At 58.7% G+C, this 27,998-nt stretch overlaps 4 protein-coding genes across 7 annotated transcripts; 2 read left to right on the top strand and 2 right to left on the bottom strand.

The window, feature by feature from the left end:
- Positions 1-210: 210 nt before the first annotated feature.
- On the bottom strand, positions 211-1,921 carry NDUFB10 (NADH:ubiquinone oxidoreductase subunit B10). The gene is made up of 4 exons (XM_054643757.2): positions 1,715-1,921; positions 897-1,035; positions 504-643; positions 211-393 (listed from the first exon to the last, which is right to left on the bottom strand). The coding sequence occupies exons 1-4, from the start codon at positions 1,860-1,862 to the stop codon at positions 296-298; spliced, it is 525 nt and encodes a 174-aa protein (XP_054499732.2). The 5' UTR covers positions 1,863-1,921; the 3' UTR covers positions 211-295.
- RPL3L (ribosomal protein L3 like) lies at positions 1,886-11,740 on the top strand. The gene is made up of 10 exons (XM_054643899.2): positions 1,886-1,996; positions 4,610-4,802; positions 5,954-6,122; positions 7,221-7,356; positions 7,923-8,109; positions 8,832-8,992; positions 9,570-9,671; positions 9,751-9,846; positions 10,370-10,489; positions 11,645-11,740. Exons 1-10 carry the CDS (start codon positions 1,886-1,888, stop codon positions 11,699-11,701), a joined length of 1,332 nt encoding a protein of 443 aa, XP_054499874.2. The 3' UTR covers positions 11,702-11,740.
- Positions 11,741-12,218: 478 nt separating this feature from the next.
- LOC129127296 (testis-expressed protein 2-like) lies at positions 12,219-22,336 on the bottom strand. Of its 4 annotated transcripts, XM_077186834.1 has the most exons (13): positions 21,653-22,332; positions 18,918-19,085; positions 16,727-17,607; positions 16,442-16,642; positions 16,004-16,301; positions 15,394-15,608; positions 15,096-15,248; positions 14,906-15,005; positions 14,621-14,753; positions 14,385-14,522; positions 13,934-14,146; positions 13,424-13,544; positions 12,219-12,780 (listed from the first exon to the last, which is right to left on the bottom strand). In XM_077186834.1, the coding sequence occupies exons 3-13, from the start codon at positions 17,594-17,596 to the stop codon at positions 12,655-12,657; spliced, it is 2,568 nt and encodes an 855-aa protein (XP_077042949.1). In that variant the 5' UTR covers positions 17,597-17,607; positions 18,918-19,085; positions 21,653-22,332; the 3' UTR covers positions 12,219-12,654. The 4 variants fall into 4 exon arrangements, with proteins under 4 accessions (XP_077042949.1, XP_077042950.1, XP_077042948.1 ...); XM_077186835.1 differs by lacking the exons at positions 12,219-12,780; positions 13,424-13,544 and adding an exon at positions 13,552-13,724 and having other exon boundaries at positions 13,827-14,146; positions 21,653-22,334; XM_077186833.1 differs by lacking the exons at positions 12,219-12,780; positions 13,424-13,544 and having other exon boundaries at positions 13,552-14,146; positions 15,096-15,221; positions 21,653-22,336.
- A 111-nt stretch (positions 22,337-22,447) lies between these two features.
- On the top strand, positions 22,448-25,505 carry MSRB1 (methionine sulfoxide reductase B1). Its single transcript, XM_054643773.2, has 4 exons — positions 22,448-22,601; positions 23,147-23,289; positions 23,388-23,502; positions 24,186-25,505. Exons 1-4 carry the CDS (start codon positions 22,547-22,549, stop codon positions 24,209-24,211), a joined length of 339 nt encoding a protein of 112 aa, XP_054499748.1. The 5' UTR covers positions 22,448-22,546; the 3' UTR covers positions 24,212-25,505.
- Positions 25,506-27,998: the final 2,493 nt, after the last annotated feature.

The following is a 27,998-nucleotide window of genomic DNA, read 5'->3' on the forward strand; positions in this document are numbered from 1 at the left end:
CAACGCTGCTCCAAGCTCTGTCCAGCCTGGCCTTGGGCACTTCATCTTCATCCAATGAGGGAATTCAGAGCCAGGGCAGGGCAGCACACACAGGAGGCTCATGAAGGAGAGGAAAAAGTCCAGAGGGCAAACCCCAACAGTGGCAGCAGCCCCAAGTGCCTGGAGCTGAGGGCTTGCAGAGCTCTTCAAAGAATGAATACAGAGCCCAACTGTACAGATGTCTGTTTATTGTGGAGGCCAAGGAAGCAACATGCACTTGGATACCAGCACCATGGAGGGAGGAACTGTTTCAGCTCTACTGATTTTCTTGTGCTGCTTTCCTCTCCTCCATCATCCTGTGCTTCTGCTTCATCAGGCATGTCCGTGCATTGCCATGGAAACCCAGATCACCGTCTGAAAAAGAAAGGAGATGCCTGAGCAGTGCCTCCCACGAGCCTGTGTTCCATGTTGAATGTGGGATGTGATTTCAGAGCCGGTGCCCTGTGTGCTGCTGCCACACTCACATCTGTCCTGGTAGGCCTTGGTGACCTGTGCCAGCAGCTCCATCTCCTTGGCACAGTTCTGGAACTGGTTGGGCCCCTCCCTCTGCTTGCACGCAGCCATCCTTTCCCGGACTATCTCCACGATCTCCTGATCAACCATCCTGCGGGAACACAGACAGAAGAGCTGAACCAAGGGCTGAGGATACCCTGTGGAATGTCAGCTCTGGGATTTTCAGCGTCCTGGTCCCTAACACCACCATGCCCACAAGTGCAGCAGGCACAGCAGGACACAGATGTGTAAAGGGTGGGCTGGAGGTGGTGCCTCAGCACCCCAGCATCCCCAAAATGCTGCAGGTCCCAGAGCTGTGTGCTCTGCTGTGAGCTGGCCTGGGGACAGCCCAGGGGCAGCCATACCTGTCCCTCCTCCACTGAGCCTCGGCCTCGTAGTAGCACAGGTAGTCACCCTCCAGGCACTGGCTCAGGTCGGGCACACGGCGGAACTTCTGGTGGTAGTAGTAGAACTTGTTCCTGTTCTGCCACCGCTCGATCCAGTCTGCAGGGACAGCCCGGTCACACACCCGGCCCAGCTCCGAGGGCAGCACAGCCCACACAGGGCTGGCACTGCCCGGTGCCACCTTCCCCAGCAGCAGCAGTGGGTCCACACTGTGTCCAGCTCGTGCCCAGCTGTGTGTCTGCCCCTCTGTCCTGTGTCCTGTGTCACTGTGTCCCTGTATCCCCTGCACTCTCCCAGTGTCCGAGCCGTGTCCTGATGTCCCTGTATCTGTCACAGTGTCCACACTGTCTCTCATGTCCCTGTCCCACTACCAATATTGTGCTCTTGTCTGTCCCATGTTCCCATGTCTGTGCAGTGTCCCATGTCCCTGTGTCCATGCTGTGTTCTACTGCGTCCCTTGTCCATGTCTGCCCGTGTCCATGTTGTGTCTCGTGTCCCTCTGTCCAGGCCATGTATTTATCTGTGTCCCTGTGTCCATGCTGTGTTCTTGTCAATGTCCCGTGTCCCAGTGTCCTGTGGCTCTGCCCGTGCCGGTACTGTCAGGACCAGTATCCCTGTGTCCTTGCGCGTGCCCTTTGCCTGTCCAGGTGCCCGTGTCCTCACGCCTTTGCCCCGTTCCCCTGTGTGCCCATCCCGGTGTCCCCATCCCCGAGCCGCTGCTCGACTCCCACGGGAAAGGGGACGGGGATGAGGGGAGGATGTCCTGTCCCGCCGCTACCTCGGATGAAGGTGACGGGCGCGTCGAGGACATAGTTGAAGGCGCTCTGGAAGTAGTCAACGGGATTGGGCACCGAGGTGGTCCTCTCGGAGACGGGGGTGCGGGTCGGCGGCACCTTGTAGGCCTCCCAGTCGTGATCCTCCGGCATCGCGGCGACGGCGGCAGCGAAAGATGGCGGCGACCCCTGAGGGGGCGGGAACGCGGGAACATGGCGGCGACCCCGAGGGGCTGGGCACGGGAATATGGCGGCGGCCCCGGGGCACGCCGGGAGTTGTAGTGCGGGTGTGCCTGCTCCGTGAGGGGAGCCCGGCATGGGACGGGCCGGCAGAGCCCACAGCGTGTCCCGACTGTCCCCTCACTGCTCCCTGCTCCCAGAGCCATCCCAACTGTCCCATCCCTGCTCCCAGGGCCATCCCGACTGTCTCCATCCCTGCTCCCAGGGCCATCCCGACTGTCCTGCTTACTGTTCACAGGGCCATCCCAACTGTCCCCATCCCTGCTCACAGGGCCATCCCTTCTGTCCCCATCCCTGCTCCCTGCTCACAGGATCATCCCCACTGTCCCCTCCCTGCTCACAGGGCCATCCCTTCTGTCCCCATCCCTGCTCACAGGGCCGTCCCGACTGTCCCCCTCTATGAAAAATGTGTATTTTATGATTGCCTTTTTGCAAATATTAAAATGAATATTATATGTGTTATGTTAGAAAGTTATGCTGTATTAATTTTCTTAAGTAGTGTGTTAAATATAGTTTTAGGTTATAACATAATGTTAAAATAGAAACTATGCTATGTAGGATACTTTTTTTTAAGAAAGAACTCACACTGAGAGAGCAGCCACAGGACACCTAAATCTTTCAGAGAAAAATAATTTATTGCCCCATTATCAGAAGAAACGAATTTCTTCCTGCCTCGCTCAGCCCGCTGAAGACACCGTCAGGATTCAGAGGAAGAAGCTGACACTGCCCAGCCAGAATCCTGTGTTTGAATGGAATTTATGCATCATGTATGAGATGTATGAATATGCAACAGGCTGTTGCTTTTAAGGGTTAATCCTCTGTTAACGTGAGTCCTTTTTCAGGCTTATTTTGCCCAGAAAAGGTAACCGGACTGTCTGTAACTCTTTGTTTTTATTGTCTCATATTGCCCTAATCCTAATTGTCCAAATTTTTATTACTCTAATTATATTACTATTTTAATAACCATTTTATTACTATTAAACTTTTAAAAGTCTAAAAACAAGTGATTGGCGTTTTTCACAGGGAGCCTCCACACTCTCTGTGGGATCTGTGCTCGGTCACTGCACAGGGATAAAGCTCTGCCTCGTGTCCAGGCAGAACTGCCTGGGATCAGCTCCTGCCTGTGATTCTGGTGCCATTGCCACTGGGTCCCTGCTCTGCCCTCCCTGCACACAGGGACACCTGGGCTGAGAGCCCCTCTCAGCCATGGAAGGTGTCCCACCCATGGCAGGAGTTGGCACTGGATGATTTTTAAGGTCCTTTCCAATCCAAACTGCTCTGTGATTCTGAGATGTATTGTCTCAATCTCTTTTCCAGCCAGGATCACAATCCTGGGCTGACAGATTCTCAGCCTGTGCTGGGGGTTCCTGGTGCAGGTGTTCACAGCTCTGGGTGTGTGGTACCCCTTTTGGAAACTGCCCTAATTCAGGAAACTGCCCCAATTCCTGCCATTCACATCAGAGCTGTTCAGGAGGGAGAAGTGTAAACTGAGCCAGCAGCAAGTGACCTTTATCACACCACAACTGTCGTGTCCAACCTGCCAGGAATGAAATGAATATCGCGGCGGGTGAAGCGAGCGGCTAAATTTGTGTCTTCAGACCCATTCCCATCTCAAGTATTAATCCGGGGAGGCACCTCCTGACAGCCTCTCTCTGCTGCTGCCCCGGCCTGAAGACGTGCTATGGTTGGTACAGCTCTGCTGTGTGTGCGAGGGTCGGCGAGCAGGGCTGGGTTGTGCTCCTGGCGGTGCCACAGGAATGGGGGCAGAATCCTCAGAGCCCCACTGAGGCTGGAAAAGGAGCTTGGTGGAAAGCACAGCCGGGCACTGGGACTGATCTGAGCTAGGAAGGAGCTGCAGTGGGTGCAGGACTAACCCTTTGCTGCTTGTGGTTGAGGTTTATGTGTTTATCTCTTCTCACCTGGCTTTCAAGGGGCCTTTAGAACCTGTGCATGTCCCTGTTGCCCATTCCTCTGGGCATTCTTCCCCCTGTTTTCCCAGTCCTTGGCTTTGCTTGTTTTGTGCCATTTGCCTTGATGACACGAAGCCCAGGAATTCCAAGCAGGCCTTTTTGGTGCTACAGGATACAAAATAATTTGTTATAACTAAGAGCACAGAAAGACAGACCTAGTAAAGAATGTATTTCTTCTTCAAAGTCCTTCAGAAGAAGCTGGAGGAGGGAGATGATGTTAAGTTTTTTATTTAAGTGGCATCATTTGTCCAGAAATTTAGTAAATTCACAATGACAGGCAGTAGATTTAGAATGGGTGTTAGGAAGAAATCCTTTCCCTGTGAGGTGAGTAGGCCCTGGCACAGGTGCCCAGATCAGCTGTGGCTGCCCCTGGATCCCTGGCAGTGCCCAAGGCCAGGCTGGATGGGGCTTGGAGCCCCCTGGGACAGTGGAAGTGTCCCTGCCATGGCAGAGGTGGCACTGGATGGGCCTTAAGGTCCCTTCCACCCCAAACCAATCCAGGACTCTATGCCATTTTCCATGTCCGCAACAGAAGCTTGAACAAAACCCTGCCCTGTTAGGACTCAGTGCAGAGCCCTCTGTGGCATTCCCATCTGAAAGGAGGGCATTTTTGTTGTGTTTTTGCCATGTTTCCCATCTCCCCATTTCCCTGGGCTGAGAGTGCAGCTCCCTTTGTGGTTCCCTCCGCAGTCCCACCGCAAGTTCTCGGCTCCCAGGCACGGCCACCTGGGCTTCCTGCCCCACAAGCGCAGCCGCCGGCACCGGGGCAAGGTGAAGGCCTGGCCCAAGGATGACCCCAGCAAACCAGTGCACCTGACAGCTTTCCTGGGCTACAAGGCTGGCATGACCCACACCGTGCGCGAGGTGCACCGGCCCGGGCTCAGTAAGGCTGGGCTGCACGGGGAGGCAAAGGAAAAGGGGGAGTGGGCTCCTGGGGAAAGAAAGGCTCTTTATGGAAAGGGTGGTGGAGTGTGGTGGTTTTTGCAGGGGTCCCAGGACAAGAGAAGAGAATCTTGACTCCATGTTTCAGAAGGCTAATTTATTGTTTTATGATATATATAATATATTGTATTAAAATATATTAAAATATTAAATATATAAAATATATTATAAATATATTAAAATATATCATATAAAATTATATAAAAATATATAACATAAATTGATATATTATATATATTAAGTATATATAGTATATTATGTTAAATGTATTATATTAAAAGAAAATTATATATTAAAACTATACTAAAAGAATAGAAGAAAGGATTTCATCAGAAGGCTAGCAAGGAATAGAAAGAAAGGAATAATAATAAAATCTTGTGACTGACCATATTATTATTTTATGATATATATAATATATTTTAATATATTAAAATATATATTATTATATAGTATTATATATTATTAATATAAAATATATTATTTTATATTTTTATATATTAAATATATATTAAAATATAAATATATATTATAATATAATAATATATTATATTAAAAGAAAATTATATATTAAAACTATACTAAAATAATAGAAGAAAGGATTTCATCAGAAGGCTAGCAAGGAACAGAAAGGAAAGGAATAATAATAAAATCTTGTGACTGACCAGAGAGTCCAAGCCAGCTGACTGTGATTGGCCATTAATTAAAAACAACTACCTGAGACCAATCACAGATCCACCTGTTGCATTCCACAGCAGCAGATAATCATTGTTTGCATTTCGTTTCTGAGGCCCCTCGGCTTCTCAGGAGAAAAAATCCCAGCAAAAGGATTTTTCTTAAAATATGTCCTTGACAGTGGAGCCCACAGCTCTGGGTTAAATCCTGGCTGTCCACATCTTGGATGGTCAAAGGCCAGCTCAGCATGGGCTGAGTGTGGAACTCTCCCCGCTGGGATGGTGAGTTTGGGAGGTGGGGAGGCTGTGGCTGGCTGACATCAAACACAACCTGGCCGCCAGCACTCCCTGTGACAGCTGGAATCCTCCAGGGAATGATCCCAGAGGGTGCCAGGCACCCCTTCCCTTTGCTGCCTTGCAGAGGTGTCCAAGCGGGAGGAGGTGGAGGCCGTGACCATCATCGAGACGCCCCCGATGGTGGTGGTGGGGGTCGTGGGCTACATCGAGACCCCCAAGGGCCTGAGGAATTTCAAGACTGTTTTTGCTGAGCACATCAGCGATGAGTGCCGCCGGCGCTTCTACAAGAACTGGTACGGGCTCCCAAAAAGGGTCACCAAACACTGGGGCTGCCCTGGGAGGGGGTAGAGGTGTCCAAGGCAGCCCTGGATGTGGCACTCAGCGCCCTGGGCTGGGGGATGAGGTGGGGATCACTCACAGGTTGGACTGGATGATCTGGGAGGGCTTTTCCATCCTAGGATCCCCAGAGTGGGGGTCTCCTGGGGGGCTGCCTGTGAGGGATCCCTGGCAGGAATTCCACAGGCTCTCCAGGATGCCCAAACAGCTCAGCTCCTGTGGACTGAAACTGCTGCCTATTTAGTCATGCACAGGGACACTGCAGACAGCGCAGTGCTGGGGAGCAGCATTTGCATATGTAAATTTATTCTAATAGCTGAACCAAGTTAGCTCTCTCCACAATATCGTGTGGCAGGTTCCTTTTCCCTCCTGTAGCTCGGGCTCCTCAGCTCCCCACTTAACCAGAATCCTTGAGCTGGACTGAAACCAGATTTGCCAGGGGGGAAATTGATGCAGAATGTGGCCCCAGACCCTCATAAATATCAACACCCCCTCAGCAGAGAGGGAAGCTGGAACACGAATTTCCTCGTTGTGGGAATTGCGTCTCCTGTCACAGCGCCATGGAGAGCCACCCACCCACCACAGCCTCTGGTCCCTGTTTGCTCCTGTCAGCCCTTTTCATGGCTTATCCCTCTTCCCACCCGAGCCCCTGGCAGTCAGGTGAGGCTCAGGTACCCACAGGTAGCCGGGAAATGATTTCCTGGCTGCAGGAATCCCCTGTAAGTGCCATGAAGACGCACCCACCCCAAGGCTCTGATCCCTGCTTTCTCCTGCCTCTGATTTTGCGCCTGTTCTGACGGTGCTGAGTCAGTCAGTGACAGACAGCTGCATTCCTCATGCAGAAAGGTTTGAATTACCCTTGAAGGAGACCTTTTCACGGCTCGTTATCCACCTCCCTCTTCCCACCTCAAGGTCCTGACAGTCAGGTGAGGCTCAGGTATCCACAGGTTCCTTGTGCCTCGGAGAAGGTGGCTGCCAGGGTGACCTGTCCCCTCTCTGTGCTGTCACCAGCCCTTTATCAGCTCTGATGGGTGTTCAACCACTGCTGTCCCTAGGCACAAGAGCAAGAAGAAGGCGTTCACCAAGTACTGCAAAAAATGGCAGGATGAGGCTGGGAAAAGGCAGCTGGAGAAGGATTTTGCAGCCATGAAGAAGTACTGCAAGGTCATCCGTGTCATTATGCACACACAGGTCAGAGCCTCCCCCTGGCATGGGCAGGGGGCTCGGGGGCTTCCTCAGCCTCGGGGGATCCCTGGGGAGCCCCCACACCCCAATGGGAACCCACACACCCCATGGAGGAGAGCAGGAGCAGGGCAGAGCCCGGGCAGGTCCTGAGTCCTGTGTCAGCAAGGGACCTCATGATCACCTCAAATTAGCAACTGGTGTCAAATGTTTTTGGCAAAAATAACCCCACGGGCAGGCACAGTTTTGCCAGATGCTGATTGCTGGATACACGTGGGGCCCATTTTAATGCTGATCCCTGGAGTTAAGGGCTGCTTTGGGGTCTTGGGGAGAGCTAAGCTGGCTCGAGGCCAGGCAGGGTCTCTGGGCTCAAGGACAAGGAGTTGGCTCCATAAAATCCCAGATATAAAGAGCTGCTGACCCAGGGCTGCTATGAAAGGGGGCAACTGTGGCAGAGAGGTGAAGCAGTGGCTCTGCTCACCCCTGTGCCCCTCACAAATTGTGAGGGACCCATCCCTGCTGCACCCTCCTGTCTGTGGGGTGAGGAGCCACCCTTAAAGCACAGTGTGCTGCAGATGAGGCTGCTCCCCCTGAGGCAGAAGAAGGCCCACATCATGGAGATCCAGCTGAATGGGGGCACAGTGGCTGAGAAGGTCGACTGGGTGCGGGAGAGGCTGGAGAAGCAGATCTCTGTGCACAGTGTCTTCAGCCAGAACGAGATGATCGATGTCATCGGTGTCACCAAGGGCCACGGCATGAAAGGTACAGGGCTCAGGGGCTGTGCTCCTCACAGGTGCTTTTGGGGTAGGAGAGTGTTCACCACGCTGGGAACCCCTAACTTTCTGTGGAGGGAGTAGCAAAAAGCCTCAGGATCTTAAGCATGACATCCAGTTCTGTTGTGGCAGGGCTCGGTTTCCTTAATCTCAGGGATTCCAGCAAGGGAAAAATTCGACAGGGGCACCTCTGGTGTAGATACAGAGGAGCTGACAAGGTAATCTCTGTTGGAAAGATTTTCCCTGAGATTAAGGCCAGTGAAGGCCTCCTCCCAGGAGGCTCAGAGGCACTGTGAGTACATATAGCAACCAGGTCTAATGGGAGGTATCCCTGCCCATGGCAGGGGCTGGAACTGGAAAGTCTTTATGGTCCCTTCCAATCCAAACCATTCTGTGATGGTGTGAATGTCTCAAACCCCACATGTGCAGGGGTGTGGGCGTCCCATGTAGACACCTCCTGGTCTGATCAGAGCCCTGGGAAGTGAGAACAGCTCCTGATCTCCTCCCAATAAGGCCTCCTCTGAGAACTGCAGGAGAGCCATGGGACTGTCCCTCAGGAGAGCCATGGGATTGTCCTTCAGGGAATGTCCTTCAGGAGAGCCAGGGAACTGTCCCTCATGAACTATCCCTTAGGAAATCCATGGGACTGTCCCTCAGGGACTGTCCTTCCCCAGCCCCAGCTGGCCCTGCTGACTGTCCCCACGCTCCCAGGGGTGACCAGCCGCTGGCACACCAAGAAGCTGCCCAGGAAGACGCACAAGGGCCTGCGGAAGGTGGCCTGCATCGGGGCCTGGCACCCAGCCCGCGTGGGCTACTCCATCGCCCGGGCCGGCCAGAAGGGCTACCACCACCGCACCGAGATCAACAAGAAGGTATGGCCAGGGGGCTCCCCAGGCCTCCCATCCCGTCACACCCTCCTCCCCACGCTGCCCTCAGCTCCCTGCATCCTCATGGATGCTCCCCTGGACATCTCCATGTCCTTCCTGGTGATTTTCTGCTGCTCGAGGGCATGCCGTGGTGAAAACCTGTAGGGGAATTCAGTATGGGTAAATGAAGGTGGTATAGAAGGTAATCTTATCCCCTAAAGAGTTGTAGCTGAACCAATTATTGAAGGTTAGGAGCAGGCCTGATGTTAACAGGCCACACCTGTAGCCAATAAGAACCGTCTTATAAAAGAGTGGATTGGTTGGTTGAGGGGGAACTGAGAACTGGAGTTAGTTGGCTGCTGTGAGGACAAGGCAGAGTTAGTGCCCAGAGGAGCTGCCTACAAGAAACATCAAGGAGGTGTGAAATTCTAGCAATATGGAACCCTTGCAATGTTCTGATAATAGAACTTCTGCAATATAATGATAACAAAAACTATGTGATTCTGTGGGGGATTCTGGCACCCTGTAAGGCTCCTCAGCAAGGGGCAGGAGAATCTCCACCCCCCTGCCTGTGTGTTCCCAGATTTACCGCATTGGCCACGGGATCCACGTGGAGGATGGCAAAGTGGTGAGGAACAACGCCTCGACGCACTACGACATCACTGAGAAAACCATCACGCCCATGGTGAGGGCTGACAGGGCTGTGCCCCCCTGACCCTCCCAGCCAGCTCTCCTGCCCACCAACCTCTCTGCTCTCCCCACAGGGTGGTTTCCCTCACTATGGGGAGGTCAACAATGATTTCCTCATGCTGAAGGGCTGCGTGGTGGGCACCAGGAAGCGCGTGCTCACCCTGCGCAAGGTAAGAGCATCTGGGATGGGCTGCAGCTCCCCAGGAGCTTATTCCCCACATGGAGAACTCTCCAAGTGCTGGGCAGGGACGCTGGCTGGGTCCTTGGTGCAGTGGATGGAGCTGGAGAGCTTCAGAGCTCTGAGGGCTGTGGTTCATTTCAGAAACGAAACCTTGGGTTGTCACAGAAAGGTGAGTGGGCACTGGAATGGGCTGCCCAGGGATGGGGTGGTGGAGTCCCTGCTGTTTAAGGACAGACTGGATGTGGCACTCGGTGCCATGGTCTGGGTGGCAAGGTGGTGTCAGGTCATAGGTTGGACTTGGTGATCTCAGAGGTCTTTTCCAGCCTGGTTGATTCTGTGCAATGCTGAGCAAAGAGCAGCTCTGCAAGCTCTCCACCACCTGAGCCCCAGGGTGTCGCTCTGAGAACACAGATTTCTGAGGGGATATTTGTTTAGAGGATATTCCAGCCCTGCTTCCATGAGCCCAGCTGTTCTGTGATGATTCCCCTGCTGTTGTGGCTGTTCTTTCCCAGTCCCTCCTGGTGCACACGAGCCGCCGGGCCCACGAAGCCATCGAGCTCAAATTCATTGATACCACTTCCAAATTCGGCCACGGCCGCTTCCAGACAGCTCAGGAGAAGAGAGCTTTCATGGTGAGTTCCTTGGGCTGCCACAGCAACTGTCTGACTCCAGCCAAGCACCTTCCATGGGCAGGGAGGTGGAACTGGATGAGTTTTGTGTCCCTTCCGACCCAAACCATCCCAGGATCCTACGATTCCATGATTCTGTGGTGTGTTCCTTGATACAACAACAGCCAAGAGCCAATGTTTGAGGCTCTCTTGCCTAAAGGCAGCCATGAATTAGGTTCACACAGCAGAAATGATGCTAAGGAAGAACAGGATGGTTGTGTGAGTGATCCAAGACAACTCAACCAGCAAATAAAAGACCATATGCACAACCAGTTCCCATTCACCATGGGAAGTTTTAAGCCAGCAGTTAACTTGGCAGGCACTGTCTTGGCCATATGGTGCCTTTCACTCGGAATTGTGCACTGCTTTGATTTGTTTGGAATGATTTATAGCTTTAATGTACTCAGAGGAAAAAAAGTTTGGGTCAAATTCAGATGCAGATTTGTGGTGCTTTTGTCAGAAGCTTTCAAGAAGGCCAAGCAGTGTATTTTTCTTAAACCCGGGGCAAAAAATAATATAATTAAATAATCCAAACACAGCAGTTTCCTGAATAGCTTTGCAGCCTTCACCAGGCTGGTGTGAGTCTGAGTCTGAAGCGGAGGAAGCACTGAGTAAACCAGGAGAAGGAAAAGGGAAAGAAACAAGTGCCTGTGTCCCACGCAGACGTAAACTGGGTCTGGATCTGGCCTGTCAGCCAGAAATGCCATGTGAAGCTGGCTAAGCCTCCTTAGTGCTGGCAGGGGGATTGGTGAGGCACTGCCTTTGCAGGGCTCTTTAGAGGTTAAGCTGATTGCCTTCAGCTCAGTGTCAGGAGCCTGTTGTGTCACTGCCAGCCCTGAGCTGCTGTGATGAGGAGCACGGTGACAGGAGGAGGAGGCCTGACCTGGCTGCAGCTCTTTTCTTTGCCATTTTGCCCCATGGATTCTGTGGTAAAACATGACATTTGTCTGGAAGTTGAGGGACATAAGTAATTCCTGCCACCAACTCCCATAGGATTGATTTGCTGTGGGATAACCCCATTTGTCAGTTGCTGGCCCGAGCTGCCTTTCTTTCAGACACAGCCGTGCAGGCCAGGTCTGTGTGTCCCTAAATCCAAATCTCCTCTCTGCTCTCTTCCAGGGCCCTCAGAAGAAACATTTGGTGAAGGAGAAGCCAGGTGTGCAGGAAGAGCTCTAAGGACAGAGATCCAACCTGCCTGACTGGGCACTTGCAATAAAGGGGCTCCAAGCCATGCTTGCTCCTCTCTCCTTCTGGAGGGGTCTCTTGCCTGTTCTCAGGCTCCTCAGCAGGTGGGGATGGGAAAAGTGGCATTTGGGACTGGCCCATGTGGACAGGGACTAACTGGGGCAGCCAAGTGTCTGCTCTGCCCTCTGGATCCTCCCTTTCCTTTCCTCCCAGTGAATTTTTCCCTCTCACCCAAATCACCACGAGGTCTCTCCCCCCTCTCATCCAGCAGAGAACCTTCCAGCACTTCTGCACCAGTTTCCACTGGGAATACTGGGCCAGCCCATGGCCTGCCTCTGCCCAGGATCCCTGCCTGTCCCCTCATGCCTCTCCCACACACTCCAGCACCGCTTTTGCTGTGCTGAAAGTGCAACCTGGGGGCTTTTCCCTGCTCAAAGCCCCCTGATCCTGGCAGGGACCCTGGCAGAGGTGGGAATTTGTGCACAACAAGAGGGCTGCCAGGCAGGGCTGGGCAGAGATGGATTTATTCTCCTGGGAGCCTTTCCCACCCATGCTGTCCTTGCAGCCCAGCTGCCTGTGGGGAGGGGGGATGCCCCAGAGCTGGGAATTCTGGATCAGCAATGATCCCAACTCCTTCAGTGCCGTGATCCAGGTGTCCTGCACCCTCTTTGGAAGCAGACAGTGGGAAGCCCAGCCCTCCACTGCCCAGAGCTGCCTGCTTGACCAGGAGTCCTGGAGCGTGGCTGTGGAATCCCTGGGTCTCCAGCAGCCTGGCTGGGCCCTGAATGTGTGCTTGCAGGATCTGAGGAGGCTCATCTGCACAAGCAGAGCATGAGGATGAATCCAGGCACAGCCCTGGCTGCAGGCAGCGGCCAGGCCCGGCTGTCCCACGTCCCAGCAAGGTCCCTGAGCTCTGGGCAGTGTCCCTGCCCCTGGGTTGTGCTTCAGAGCCTCCTGTCCCCCGTGGCTGGTGGGTCCTGGGGCAGTCCCGTGCTGCGGGGCCAAGGATCCAGGCCAGAGCACATGATGGGCATGATGAGATCGTCCATGTTTGGCATCACCAGAATTTTCTACAAAGAGGAAGCCAGAGTAACAAATCAGTGGGTTTGAACACCATGGGGACACTCCTGGAGGTGGCTTGGCAGGAGGTATGTGGGGATAAACTGGAGGTTCTGGGCTCCCACCCCCACAGCAGCAGCCCCAGGAGGGTCCCAGCTCTGGATATCAGGGTGGGCACAAGCAGGGACAGTTTTTCTTTGCCCTGGCCACCTCAATGACTGCAGGGGTGGTCACAGCAGAGGGGAGGGACCAGCATTTTGAAACCATCCACAATGGGTGGCTTTTGGGAGACCCTAACTATCTGTGGGGACATTTCTGCTCTTTGAGCAGAGGTGAGAGGCTGAACACAAACCCTTAGGAAGGCAAATCTCCCAAACATCCCCAAACCAGAATGGACAGGTGGATTCATCTCTTCTGGGGCTGAACCCTCCCTGCTTGGGGCAGGGCTGCAAATGATGGGAGGAAATCACTTTTCCTCAGCCCTTGAGCTCATTATTTGGGTTCTGTATCTTCACTGCTCCAAGCTGGCCAGACCAGACCGGTGCTGGCTTTTTGCAGAAACAACTGCCCTGAACTGAGGCTGCCTCTCCCTGATGGCAGCAACGCCCAAGGCCCAGCAGGGTTTGCTGAGGCCCTGAACAGCAGCCCAGGCACCTGGAACTCGTGCTTCAGCTTCTTCTCGATCCACTCTGTGACGTGCAGGAATGTCACCTCCCGCTCGCCCAGCTTGGGGCGCACCTTCAGCTCCAGCTGCGGGGGCACTCGGAAGCTGTACCTGGGAGGGGAAAGGAAACGGGCAGAAAGCATCACCTGCCACAGGTGTGGCACAGGCCAGGCAGCCTCACTGAAGGGTTTTAGGGAGGAGGTGACAGCTCAGGGTGCCCAGATCTGTGCTGGCCTGGGTGCAGACTCAGAGGAATAAGCCTGAGGTCTGTGAGCCCCTTTGGGGAGCAGCCTGGGGCTGTTGGTGCCAAGATGAGCCCAGGGCCCTGGGGTTGGCTCCTTGCAGGGAGCAAGGGGTGCTGGCAGTGGGATGTGAGCCCCTTTGCGGAGCAGCCTGGGGCTGTTGGTGCCAAGATGAGCCCAGAGCCCTGGGGCTGGCTCCTTGCAGGGAGCAAGGGGTGCTGGCAGTGGGATGTGATGTGGGGGAAGGAGAGCTGGTACCAGACACGGTCGGTGGGTGGCGGGGGGATGTTCACAGCCAGGGTTCCTGCCAGCTCCTGCACCTCCACCGTCAGCAGCAGTGGCGTGTTGGACACCTCCTCCATCTTCTTCTTGATGAACTCGTTCTCCGTGGCCTTCTGGAAGTACTTGGACTTGGCGATCTTATCCACGAAGCGCAGGATCTTCCTGCTTGTGCTGTTCCCACTGACGTGCCTAAAGCAGGAGGGGCCCCAGCTCAGCCCTGCTGGCTTTGGGGGTCCCCCAGCCCTCTGCCACAGCACAGAGAAGGACAGAGGACAGGGACAGAGTCCCCTTTGGAAGCTGCCACGATGAGCTGTGTGTGTTCTGCCAGGGACACCGTCCCCATGCCCCTGTGCTGCTGTGGCACTGTGTGCCCCCATCCCTTCCCCGTGCCCCCCGTGGCACAGACAGACCCCCAGCACCCCCGTACCCCTCGGTGCCGGGTGGGGGGAGCCGCTCCCCTGGGGCTCCCACGGGCTCTGCACTGGTGGCATCGTCCTCGTCGGAGGAGCCGGCGCTGGAGGACTCGGCGTCGCTGTCTGCCAGCAGGATCAGCCGCGGCCGGGCCCTGCCAGCCCAGGAGGTCACAGCCTGCTCGGGGACAGCGGCCTCGCCTCGCCGGGGCAGGAGGAGCAGAATGAGCCCCTCCATGGGCAGGTTCCTTACCCCTCTCTGCCTGCCTCTGCAGGGCCGCTCTCCTCTGCAGAGCTCTCCTTCCCCAGCTTGCTGAGGTTCATCTTTGTCTCCAGTGTCATCTGCAAGGAGCCGCTGTAGGTGACCTCCATGTCCACCCAGAGCCCTGCCAGGGAGAGGGACAGGGCAGATCAGGTCAGCACCACAGGGGTCAGAGCTGCTTGTGTACTGCCAAGCCCTCCCAGCTCTGGGCTGGCAGCTCTGTAAAGCCATCCTGGAGGCAGCATTGGGATCCCTGTGCCTCTGTGGGGCTCTTACCTCGCTCGTTGATGGTGGGGCTGGAGGCACTGAGCACTGAGGGGATGGATGTGCCCATGTCCAGCTCTGTCAGCGTCAGCTCGTTCATGAAATACGGGAGCTGATGGAGGAAAACCCCCATGGGGACAGTCACCACTCACCATGGGGCCTTGGGAACAGGGCTTCCCCGAGTGATGCTCCTGCCTCTCACCTTGATCTTGCTCAGCTTCTTCTGGATCTTGTTGGACACCTGCTCTGCCCAGTACTGCTCCCTCAGGAAGTCCCAGAAGATGCGTCCCACCAGGGCGTTCATCCAGGCCATGCTGGCCGTGTCCTCCTGGGGGGGGACAGCAGCCACCAGCCCCTGCAGCGAGGTGGCTCTGTGAGCAGTGGCACCTGCTGTCTGTGCTCCCTGCCCCAGGGCCTGGCTGCTCAAACAAGCCACACCCTGGAAGCGTGGCTCCATCAGCCTCCAGCCCCACTCCCAGTGCTGGGTTTGTCCCTCTCACCTTTGTGGGTGTGGGGCTGCCCAGAGCTCCGTGAGAGGGGCTCCTCTCCGGGCTGGCTGCCCCCTGTGCTGGCACAAATCGGGCCATGTAGGTGCTGTAGTCCAGGTAAATCTCCTCAGTGCTTCCTGACACATCCCTGGAGGGATCCGTGGATGGGATGTCCTCAGTGCTGTCCCCGCTGCTGCTGCCGCTGCTCTGCGGGGCCCATCCCGTGCCTGGGGATGTGGAATCACAGAATCCCTGAGCTTGGAAAACCCCTCTAATGTCATCAATCTACTCCCCAGCACCACCCAGGCCAGCACCAACCCGTGTCCCCAAGTGCCACATCCGCATGGCTTTAACCCCCTTCAGGGATGGGCACTCCACCCCTGCCCTGGGCCTAGACAGCCCTTGCAGTGAAAGAATTGTTCCCAATATCCAATATTCACTAATATCCAATATTCCTAATATCCAGTCTGTTCACTCAGGATGGCATCAGCTGTGACATGATGCCTGTCCGTGACACCAGTGACATGCCCCCCACCTGAACCCTCCTGGCTACACTTTGGGCTCCTCCACATCCCTCCACGCTCCCTGCTGCCCACCAAGGCATTGTGTTCCTGCCCCTCACCTGCCCTGGTGTCACCGTGGCCGCTGGCTGTCCCACGGGAGGCTTGCACGAGGTGCTGGTACCACTCCTCCTTCTCCCGCCCCGTCCTCCCAAACAGGTACAGGCACCTGTCCCTGCTGTCCCCCGGGGCGTCCTGCCCAGCCAGGGGCCCCCTCCTGCTGCCCTCCTCCCCCTGCGGCTCTGTGTCCTGCTGCTCCTCGCTGCCCTCTCCCTCGGCCGGCTCGGGGAGCAGCACGCAGATGGGATATTTCTTGTTCCACGTCCGCTTTCGGGCCAGGCTGGGGGGGCACAGGAACACCTGCAGCACCGAGAGTGGGGTGAGCCCAAACCAGACTGGGGGGCTCAGGAACACCTGCAGCACCGAGAGTGGGGTGAGCCCGGGCCTGGCTGGGGGGGGGTCCCCGTGGGAGGGAGGCTCCTGGGGACCCCCGGGCCCACCTTGGCATCTGTCAGGTCATAGCAGCGGTGGCTGACAAACACGGCGTCCAGGATCTCCTCCTCGAAGGTGGCTCGGCGCGGGATGTTGCTCTTGGGGTAGGACAGCTTGAGGGTGGCCCCGTCCAGCACGGCGAGCACCGAGTGCGTGAGCGAAGGGTGGAAGAGCTCGGGGTCGTACACGTGCAACTGGTTCATCCAGCCCTGGAGAACGGGGAGGAGGGAGCCGGCTGCTTCCACTCCCCACGGACACCTCCGGCCCCTCATCCCGGAGCACCCCGCTCCTACCTGCAGGTGGGGGGCTTCCCGCGGCTCCCCCGGGAGCAGCTTGGGGCGCAGGCGGCCCCAGGGTCCCCGAGCGGCCGGCGGAGCCTTGGGCACGAGGAGGAGGATGGCGAGGAAGCCCAGCAGCAGCCCGCAGAGCAGCCCCAGGCAGAGCCCGGCGGCGTAGGGCGGCAGCGGCAGCACCAGGTAGCCGTAGGCCACGAGGGCGATGCCGGCGAGAGCCCGGCCCGGCACGGAGCCCCCGGGCCGCGCCGCCGGCGCCTCCTCGGCCGCTGGGACCGGCGGGGGCTCCGTGTCCCTCTGCGCCACCTCCACCACCTGGATCACGTCCCCGTAGGAGCAGATCTCGTAGCGGCAGTTCTGGGTGGGCTCCCAGGGCGTCCAGTCCCGCAGCCGGCGGCCCCCGGCCCCGCGGCCGCCCCCGGGGCTGCCCCCCGGCTCCTTGGGGCCGCTCTCCTCGGCCATCAGGCGGCTCAGGCGGCTCAGGGGCTCCTGCACGGCCTCCGACAGCCGCCTCCTCGTGTCCTCCAGCCTGGCGTCGCGCAGCCGGAGCAGCGCGGCTCGGCTCTCCGATGGTGACACGCTGGGCGACGGCGGAGCCGTGCGAGACCGGGCTGGGCTCAGCCGGGGCTGGGGGGCCCGCGGGAGCTCGGCCAGGAGCATCCCCTCGGGCTGGGGCGAGGGGGGACGCTTCGTGTCCCCGTCGGCCGTGGGAAGGAGCCCGCAGCCGTCCCGGCCGCCTCCGTCCTCCCCGGTGCCGCCGGCGTGCGGCGTCGGTGCCTCCATGTCCCCGGGCCGAGGGGAGCCCGGGCACGGTGCCAGGGCTGGAGAGGCGTCTGCTGCCACCGCAGCCGGGTCTGCCATCGCTCGCATCGCCGACGGCGCTGCCGAGGGGCAGGGGAGCGGCTGTCAGAGCTGGAAGGGTCCGTGTCACCGCGGGGCACAGAACATCCAGCCCTGCTCCGCTCCTGCCTCCCCCGGCCCTCACACCGGGCTGGGCCCCTGCCAGCCTGTTCCCCCAAAGGCTGCGTGTGGGAACCCGCTCGGCCGAGGAGGATAAACCCCAGCCAGGCAATTATCCACGGGGCTGGGAGAGCCAGGAGCTGCCAGCCAGGGCTGCAGCCAAACAGGGGGATTTTCCACACCAGGATATTCCACTGCTCCCAGCGCCAGCCCAGGGCTGCCGGGCCAGCGGGAAGGACTCCCTGACTCCTCTGAAAGTTGTTCATGGTTTGGCCCCTGCTTCGAGCACCGCATGGATCCAAACTGGAGCCAGCCCAAGCTGCAGCCCCGGTGCCCAGTCAGCAACCTCTGCCTTTACTGGGGGTGCAGAGGACAAAAGTTTTTCTGACACGAAGTTTCCATTGTCCTGAGGGGGCCCATGGCCTCAGGGAAGGGCTGTCCTGTCCCCACCACCCCTCACTGCTGCTCTCCACGGGCTGGCCTCCCTGAGCCGTGTCCCCTCGGTGATTTTGGGAGGGAGAAGGGATCTGCAGGACGGGCTCTGCAGGGCCACCGCGGTGCTGAGTCAGCTCCCAGCGGGTCCCTGGAGTGCTCGGCCCCTCCCTGCCCCTTTCCCCTCACAGCAGCCCTGCAGCAGCAGCAGCAGGAACGCATCCCAGGGACCCTGGGGCTGCCTCATCCTCACACTGCACCGCCCTGGATCTTCAGAGCTCCTCGGTGCCAGGAATTAATCATAGCCTGTGCCGCAGCTGCCTCCAGCCCCCTTTATATAATCTCAGCTCTTGCTTTGCTTCTCCTTTGCAGGAGCCACTTGTTAACCCCAGATCATCCACGGGTGATTGTCCTGCTGGTCCCAGCTCCCGGCAGAGCCTGGAGGGTGCTGGTGGCACTGCTGGCACCTCTGGCAAGGCACCAAAACAGCCAAATGAGGAGTGAGCAGGGCAAATGAGCAGTGGGGCTGGGCTGAGAGGGGCCCTGCTCTAGGGAAGGTGCCCCTGTCCATGGCAGGAATGGCCTTTAAGGTCCCTTCCCTCTTAAAGTCCCATCTAGCCCAAAGCATTCTATGGTTCTGTGGTTCCAAGGGATCCCTGCCCTGACCCTGCCCTGTCTCCTTCCCACCCAGCACTGCTGCCCCCTGCCCTCACCATGCAGGGCTCTCATGGGCCCATCCCAGCCACTCCCAGTATGCCCAGTATGCCCAGTGCTGCCCACCACCCCTGGCTGCTCCTACCAGAACACCCCTGGGCTGGTCCCTGGAGGGTCCTGGCCGGTCCCTGCTCCGTGTCCCTGCCAGGTCAGGGGACAGTGTCTCCCTGTGCTGGCCTCGGTGCTCCTTGTGCTCACTCCACCGTGCCCAGCTCTCCGTTCCCACCGCTCCCGTACTCGTGGGTTTCAAAAGCTAAAGAAAAAAAAAAAAAAAGAAGTCTGTTTCCTGAGAGACCATTAGCACGGTGGAAGACAGAGATAATAATAGCCTGGGTTTGTATGGGAGCTCTCCTCTGGCAGGGAGGGTGAGTACAGAGGGGGCTACGCTGCTGCTGCTGCTGCAGCCAGCTCTGGGGAGGGTTGGGGCAGCAGGACAGACCCTGCTGGGTGTCCTGGCTGCACCAGCAGCACCCCAGAGGGAGGTACAGCCCTGGGGGAGGCTTTGCTGCTGCCTCAGGCTCCAGAGAGCCAGCACTGAGTGTGGAGGTGCCCCAGCACTGGCCCCCTCCCAGCCTGCAGCTCATCCCCAGGCTGTGGCCCTGCAGGATCAGGGGGATCTTTGTGCTCTTTGCAGGATAAATTGGACATGAAGGTCCTTGCAGGGGTTGTCATGGGGGCAGCTGGGTGGGCTCATGGGGTCACAGGGCAGTGGGGTGATGGTGGCTTTGGAGGTGCCAGCAAACAGCTCCTGGGGTGATCCCACCCCTTCCAGGACATCCCTGAGAAGGCTGGGGCTGAGGGGGATGTCTGCTGAGTGGGACACCCAGCCCAGGATGGTCACACCGTGCAGGGCAGGGACACAAGACCCCTAATGACAGTGTCCCCCCTCGCTGTGTGAGGGCACACCAAGGCCATGACATCAGTGAGCCTCTCCCTGGATTCCAGCCCCAAAATTCCACCCCTTGCTCCCAGCTTTGGTTCAAATGCAGGGCCTGACAGAGACAGGCTGTGGCCCAGCTTGGGCTGGTGTCCTGGAGTGTGTCCCCCTGCAACACTCCCTGACGTGGCCAGGGCAGCAGAGGTGTCCTGGCACAGCCTGGCAGGGTGGCAGCTCCGGGTGGGCACCGCCTGCTTGGTGTTTGCTCTGGCTGTAGGATCAGGGAGTTAATTGAAATATCAACTTCATTAACTTCCCTCAGTCCTCTGTGGTTAATTAGGGTGGCAGTGGCGCTGCTGGCGGGGACGTGGCACCACAGCAGCGCTTTCCTCACGCAGCCAAAGGAGCTGGAAATCCCTCTCTGATTATCTGCACAAAGCACCGTGACAGAGCCCGGCTGTCCCTGCATTATCCCGGGATCAGGGAGCACTGGGGTGCCTCTGAGGGAATTCTGCAAGCTCAGAGGTAACTTTGGCCAGCAGGCTGGGCAGTGTGGGATCCCAGCTCCATCCCCTGCCCCCAGTTCCACATCACATCGCTGCTTCTCAGGGGTTTTACTGGAGGATACTGGGGTGGGTTTTGTGCTGCTGGGGGGAGCAAGGAGCCAGGTGGGCTTTGGAATGCCTGAGAGCCTGCCAGCCCCAGGATCCACTCCCAAAGCGTCTCCAGCACCCTGGGCATCCCAGGGCTGGAGCCTGGCCCTGCCTCTCTCTGGGCTCTGCCTCACTCCTGGGTCTCAGCCATTCATTCCCAATTTCCACTGGTCTTCCTGAGCTGCGTGGCCCCTGCAGCTCCCAGGGGCTCTCAGCCGCGGGGAAGGATCCAGCCGCTTCCCACATCCATCCCATTCCCGCCGGCACAGCCTCGCCGCAGGAATTGCAGGGAGCAATTATCCGACGGATGATGCTGCCGGGAGCTTCTGGCAGCTGCAGCTCCTTCCACCGCCTGCAGATCCACATCGCTGAGGTGTGCGGGGCCCTGGAGTCTATTTGGAGCTTTCCCTGACATCCCGCTCCTCTGATCTCGGTGGATCTTACGGGCTGCGCTTTCAAAGCAGCGCATCCCCCTCCTCCCTCCCTCCATCCCTCCCTGCCTCCCTCCCTCCCTGCCGTGCGGTGCCGGTGAGGCTGCGCGTCCCCGCTCCCCGCCGTGCCGAGCCCCTTCCTCCCCCTGCCCGGGCTCCTGCCACATGGAGCCATCAATGCCCGGGGCTGCGGCGGGAGCCCAGCCCGCCCGGGATGGATCAAGCCTGACCTAATTCCGAGCGGCAGCACCCACAGGGGCAGCGGCCCCACGCCGGGGTCCCGCAACCCCCGGCCGCGTCCCTTGGCCTTTGGGAGCGGGGATCCATCCCCCGCAGGGCCGGGGCAGCGGAGCCAGAGCCGCGTTTTGGCCAAAAGGCACCAAAATTTCTTCTTCTTGCGCCAAGGAAGGCGCCGCTCCCAGCAGAGCCCAAGCCCGGGGACTCACCCCGGTGAGCGGTTTTGGATGAAGTCCCCGAGCAGGGATTTGTGCTGCTGATCTCTGGAAGGAGAAGGAAGCCGCAGCAGCTCAGCCCCTTTGGAACCTGCCCAGGTTCACCTTCAGAGCCCTCACCTTGCCACTCGCCGGGCTGTCACCTCCTCCTCCCGGGATCCCCGCGCCCACCACGGGCCCCGGTCAGAGCCCGCATGCCCCGGGGGCCCCGCTCTGCGCTCCCGGGACGGGGTGGTCCCTGCTGTGCCCGCACCAATCCCGGGACGGGGTGGTCCCTGCTGTTCCCGCACCATCCCCAGAACCCGGGAGCGCCTGAGGGACCCCCGGTCCCAACCGCCCCCAGCCCTGCTGGGGAAACCGGGGCTGCCCGGCCCCGCCACCCGCCCCGGGCCCCGCAGCGCCGGTACCTGCGGCAAGGGGGGGCCCGGGGAGCCGGGAAGGGTCGGTCGGTGCCGGTGGAGGACAAGGACGAGCAGTGCCGGGGAATCGGAGTGGTCCCAGTGCCGGGGGAGGATAACGAGGGTCAGTCCCGGTGCCGGGGACACCGGACCTTGTGCCGGGGAGGAAGAGCCGGTGCCGGTGTCAGTGACGGTGCCGGTGTCAGTGACGGTGCCGGTGTCAGTGACGGTGCCGGTGTCAGCGAGGCCGCTCGGTCCTGGTGCCGGGATCCAAGGACTGATGCCGGTGCCGGGATAGCAGGGCCGGAGCGCTGCCGGTACCGGTGGCGGTACCGCCGTTGAACAGCCGGTACCGGCGGCTCCGTCGCGGTCCCGCTGCCCGTTACAGAAGCCCAGAGCCGGGCTGGCGCCCGCCCCGCTGCCACCGGCGGTGCCGGACGGAGCATCCGCAGCCCCGAGCGGGCTCCGCGCTCCGCCCCGCGCCCCCCCGCGCCCCCGCCGGGGCTGCCCCCGCTCCGCCGCCGCCACGGGGACCCCGCGCGGGGGCTGCGGGCCGGGCCGGGGCTCCCGGGGGATGAACGGGGGCTTCGGAGCGGGGTCCCCCCGCTACCGGGAGCACCCCGGGACCGCCCCGGGACCGCCGGGCCCGCAGCGCCCTCTGCGGGCGGCGGGGCGGGGCCTCAGGGGCGGGACCGGGGAGGGACCGGGGGTGGCACCGAGAGGGGAGGGACACGGGGGTGGCACGGGGAGGGCCAGACACGGGGGTGGCTCGGAGAGGGGAGGGACGGGGGGGGGGGGGGTGGCCCAGAGAGGGGCGTGGCGGGGGCGCGGCCGGGCCAGCGGAACGGAACAGAACAGAACGGAACAGAACGGAACGGAACGGGCCGGGCAGCGGGCGCAGCCATGTCCTTCTGCTCCTTCCTGGGGGGAGAGGTGTTCAAGGACCACTTCCAGCCGGGTGAGGGCGGCTCCCCGCGGGCTCCGGGGGTGCGGCCGGGGGGTCCCAGCGGGGCGGGCAGGGGGGGTCACCCGGCAAGGCGGAACCCCCCCGGAGGAGCGGTTTGAGGGGGTTTGGGGGTTTCCTTCTGCGGAGCATCGTGGGTCCGGGCGGGGGTCCCGCCTCCGCGGTCCTTGTTGGGGTGGGGGAATCCTCCCCGATGGGGAAGGGGGTCCCGACAGGGACTCGGGGGTTCCGTCCCTGGTGGGGATCCTGCCCTGGGGGTCCCCTGGGGGTTCCCTGGGGGTGTCCTGGGGGTTCCCTGGGGATGCCCTGGAGATGCCCTGGGGGTGCCCTGGGGGTGTCCTGGGAGTGCCCTGGGGATGCCCTGGGGGTGTCCTGGGAGTGCCCTGGGGGTTCCCTGGGGGTGCCCTGGGGGTGCCCTGGGGGTTCCCGGGGTCCGGCAGCCGCAGCTGTCAATGCCCCGCTTGGGCAGAGCCCCGCGGCTGTCCCGTGTCCCCTCGCTGACCTGTCCCCGCGCTGTCCCTGCCGTGCCCTCCCCGCAGGTATTTACGTGTGTGCCAAGTGTGGCCATGAGCTGTTCTCCAGCCGTGCCAAGTACGAGCACTCATCGCCGTGGCCGGCGTTCACCGAGACCCTGCGGGGGGACAGCGTGGCCAAGCGCGAGGAGCGCCCGGGGGCGTTAAAGGTGCGGAGCCCAAACCCTCGGGGTGTGACCAAAGCACCCCCGAACACGCACTCTCCGTGAGCCCCAGATTGCTGCCAACCCCTCCTTTGCTTCCCCAGGTGACCTGTGGCAAGTGTGGCAACGGGCTGGGCCACGAGTTCCTCAACGATGGCCCCAAGAGGGGCCAGTCCCGCTTCTGAATATTCAGCAGCTCACTGAAGTTCCTCCCCAAAGGTACCGGCGTGGCTTTGGCCCCTGGCCCAGCCCAGGGAGTTGTTCTTGGGCTGGGCACGCTGTGAGTGCTGCACTGCTTGCAGCAGGGTGGCTCTGGCTGTGCTGATAAGGCCAGGGAGCTGCTCCTGGGGTAAATCTGGATCACTCTGCTCAGCCTGAGGCACCCTGAGCTCAGCTGGAGCTCCTGGCTCTCACCAGCACCAAGGGACTCTGTGGCTTTGAGGAGTGGTTGAGATTTGGGAGGTTTCTCTGGGGCTGCAAAGGCAGCAGGGTGGCTCTGGCTGTACTGATAAGCTCAGGGAGCTGCTCCTGGGGTAAATCTGGATCACTCTGCCCAGCCCAAGGCTCCTCGAGCTCATCTGGAGCTCCTGGCTCTGACCAGCACCCAGGGACTCTGTGGCTTTGAGGAGTGGTTGAGTTTTGGGGGTTTCCCTGGGGGTGCAAAGCGAGGGCAGGGAGCCTCTGTGCTGGCACTGAGGGGCTGGGGGAGTTTGCTGGGCACTCCCTGGTGAAGCCGTCAAGGGAAAAAGTGTTGAGGAAAGGCCTCAGCACAGCCATGAGCTGCTGTCCTGCTGGTCAGGCTGTGGTGGTCGGGATGCTGTGTAGCAAAACCCCCAAATAAAAAGGGCTGCTGGTTCTGGAGGAAGAAACACAAGCCCTCATTGCTCCTCCCCTGTTTTTAGGTAAAGCTGACCTGAAGGAGAAGTAAGTGAGCTGCTGCACCTGCCACTGCCCTGGGCAATCCTGCCTCCACTCTTTGGGATGCACTGACCTGCCAAGGGGACCCACAGCAGGAGCAACCCCAAGGAAGCTCCTGCTCCGAGTTTCCCCTGATTTCCTCGTCACGATTTCCCCTTGATTTCCCTGTCAAGGTTTTATTCCCTGATTTCCTGGTTACAGTTTCCCCTTGATATCCCTGTCAAGGTTTTAGTCCCTGATTTCCCTGTCAGTTTTCCCTGTTGTTGTTCCCCTAGATTTCTCTGTCACGGTTCCCCCTGGTTTCCCTGTTCTGGTTCTCTCCTGGTTTCCCTGTCCTGGTTCCCCCCTGGTTTCCCTGTCCTGGTTCTCTCCTGGTTTCCCTGTCCTGGTTCCCCCCTGGTTTCCCAGTCCTGGTTCCCCCTGGTTTCCCTGTCCTGGTTCTCTCCTGGTTTCCCTCTCACTGTTCCCCCTGGTTTCCCTGGCCCCATTCCCCCTGGGGCTGTTCCAGCTCCATCCCAGGAGCTGCTGTGCCTGTGCTGAGCTCTGGATCTTTGCTCTGACAGTGTCCAGAGCCAGGCAGGCACTGCTGCAGCCCAGGCAGGCTCTGCTGGCACTCCCAGGCACTCAGGCAGGATTAGCTGGGCTCAGGCTCGGGGTTAATCCCTGGAGCTATTCTGGGATCATGCTATGAAGTGCCCCATATAAACCCTGCCAGGGTGCTGGGGCAGGGATGTTTGATGGTCCCACTGGCAGCATCCAGGTGTTTTCCCCCCTGCCCACCTCCCACCCTGCAGGGACGCTTCCACAGCGCTGTCCTCGACCCTGCCCTGGCCTTACCCCTGACTCAGCACTGTGCAATCAGTTCCAGGGGCACTCAGGGTCCTGCTGGCCCTGCCCTGAGGGAGGCAGCTGGAATTGGGCCCAGGGGCTGCCCTTGGCACTGCTCAGGCTCTGGGAATCGTGGCTGCGCCGCCTCAGTGCTTCCAAGGGCTGCCACACTCATTCTCCTGAATCCAGTGCCTCATTCCTGGCCTCCCCTGCCTGTCCCAGGAGCCAGATCCTCCTCTGGAATGGATCCACCAGGATCTTTGATGAGGGAAGGGGCTGCTGCTGACCCCTGGGGTTTAGGGGGCCGCACTGTGGGTGCAGCTGCACTCGGGGACACCTTGGGGCCTTTTCTCTCCCCGTGTTTTCCCTCAATCCCACAGATCTGAGGGCACCAGGGGAGGTTTGCCACCCCAGCTCATTCCCTGGAGCTCACTGCTGGACCTCTCCATGCTGAAATAAAGCACTGATTCACTGTGTTGGAGTGTTGAACACGCTGGGAATGGCGTCCCAGAGCCCTGGGTTCCTCCTCTGCCCCCTGGCTGGGGGCTGGGGAGCCTGTGGGGGTGGGAGGTGTGTGCTTTTACCTGGAATCTCTTCCCATTTCCCAGGTCTGCCATTGGAAAGGGGGTCGGGGCATTCCCAGAGCCAAAGCTGCCCTGGGAAGGTTTCATTTCACTCCTCTTAGCACTTTTCCCCAAATGAAGCCAGTTTGAGCTTGTTCCAAGGGTGTTCTTGGTACTTCCTGGGCTGTCAGGATTTTCTGGGCCGAGTTTCTCACCAGAACTTCCCTGCACAAAGTCTGCAGGACTGGAAGCCACAACCCTGAGTCTCACAGGGGATCTTCACCCCTTTGGAGCTGGATCCTGGATCCCTGGAGGCTTGAGCTGGGCTTTGCTAGGCTCCAGTTCCCTGCTCCAAGGGGGTGAAGTCCCCTCTGGAGCTCAGGAGCCAGCGCCAGCTCTGCCCACATTGCCCTCAGCTCGGGTCAACCTCCAGCTCTAATTATTCACCAGGTTCCAGTCTGAAGGTTCAGTCTGCCTGGTTGATTAATCAGGATTGATTAATCCTTGGATTTTCGGGCATTTAGGGGGAATTCTTCCCTGGGAAGCCCTGGCACAGGTGCCCAGAGCAGCTGTGGCTGCCCCTGGATCCCTGGCAGTGTCCCAGGCCAGGCTGGACAGGGCTTGGGGCACCCTGGGACAGTGGGAGGTGTCCCTGCCATGGCAGGGGTGGCACTGGATGGGCTCTGAGGTCCCTTCCAACCCAAACCATCCCAGGATTCTCCAGGTCAGGTGACATCACCTGAGCCCTGGAAGGGTGGCAGGAAGGGATTTTTGGATGCTGCAGTGGGAGGAAACCTTGGGAGTGCCAGTGATGAGGGGATGGCAGAGCTCCCTCCCCACCGTGGGCAGCTCTGCCAGGGGGATCCAGCAGGGATTGTTCCATCCCATCCATCCCTGCCCTGCAGCTCTGCCAGGGATCCAGCCGGGATTGCTCCATCCCATCCATCCCATCCTGCAGCTCTGCCAGGGATCCAGCCGGGATTGCTCCATCCCTGCCCTGCAGCTCTGCCAGGGGATCCAGCAGGGATTGCTCCATCCCTGCCCTGCCCGCAGCAGATCCAGCCGGGATTGCTCCATCCCTGCCCTGCCCACAGCGGATCCAGCAGGGATTGCTCCATCCCTGCCCTGCCCACAGCGGATCCAGCAGGGATTGCTCCATCCCTGCCCTGCCCGCAGCGGATCCAGCAGGGATTCCAGGCTGCCTTGCAGTTTGTGGATGCGGGCACGGGAGGGTGCCAGTGCCTTTCCCAACCCTTCCAGGAGGGCAGGGAAGGAGGAGGATGCTCCTGTGGGATCCCTGCATCCACCCCTGCAGCAACAAGGAAATATCCCCGGAGCCAGCCCCCGCTCCCCCGGGGATGGTTTAAATAGCGGTGGGGCATTGTCATGGAAATCTGGCTGGAGATGGGATTTTAGCAGGAATCTTGAAGTCCTGAGGGTGGAGAGCTCCAGGCAGCGCCTGGTGCTGAGGATTCAGGATGCAATCCCGCAGGAGGGATCCCATCCATCCCATCATCCCATTATCCCACCCCATTATCCCATCCCATCTCCCCGATCTCCCTCAGCCCTGGGCACACACTGGGTCCCCTCCCGGGACCCCGGGGCACTCGGAATTCCGCTTTTCCCCCCTCACTCCACGGCCCGGACATTCCCCGTGCCGTTCCCCCTCCTTTCATTATCCCACTAATGACAATTGTGCCTTATCGAGAGGATTTTCCTTGGTCGGGCGCAGCCGCCCCAGCCCGGCTTTAACGACACAAATTAAATTACGCTTCCAGGCCGACGCAAACTTCCCTGATTGTTTAAGAAATCGCTCATTTCCTCCCCCGTAGCCTCCAGCTGACCTCCCTTTGGAGTTTTGCCGCTTTTTCCCCCCGCATGCCACGCACGGGACCTGCCCCTGACCCTCCCCGGGACGGCTCCAGCCGCCGGCGCAGCATCCAGAGCCGAGATTTAGATTAATTCTCTAATAAGACAACGAGCCCCATGGAAATGATGTTATCCGAGGAAAAGGCAGATGACCTGGAGGCACTCGGAAGCTCCAATTACCGCTGCTCCTTGGAGCCGGTGCCTGGCAGCTCCCGCTCCTCCTGCACCCCTGGAACTCTCAGCCCTGATCCCAGAAGGGATGGCTCCTTCCATATTTCTGTGATTTGATTTCATTTTCTTTGTTAATTTATTTTATCTTTATTTTATTGGTTATTTTATTTATGATTTTATTTTATTTATTTATTTTATTTATTTATTATTTTATATTTATCTTTATTAGTTATTTTATTTATGAATTTATTTTATTTTATTTATTATTTATTTTGCTTAATTTTATTTATTATTTTATATTTATCTTTATTTTATTAGTTATTTTATTTATTATTTTATTTTATTTGTTTATTATTTATTTTACTT

This window comes from Agelaius phoeniceus, chromosome 16 (genome assembly GCF_051311805.1).
Source record: "Agelaius phoeniceus isolate bAgePho1 chromosome 16, bAgePho1.hap1, whole genome shotgun sequence".
NCBI lineage: Eukaryota > Metazoa > Chordata > Aves > Passeriformes > Icteridae > Agelaius > Agelaius phoeniceus.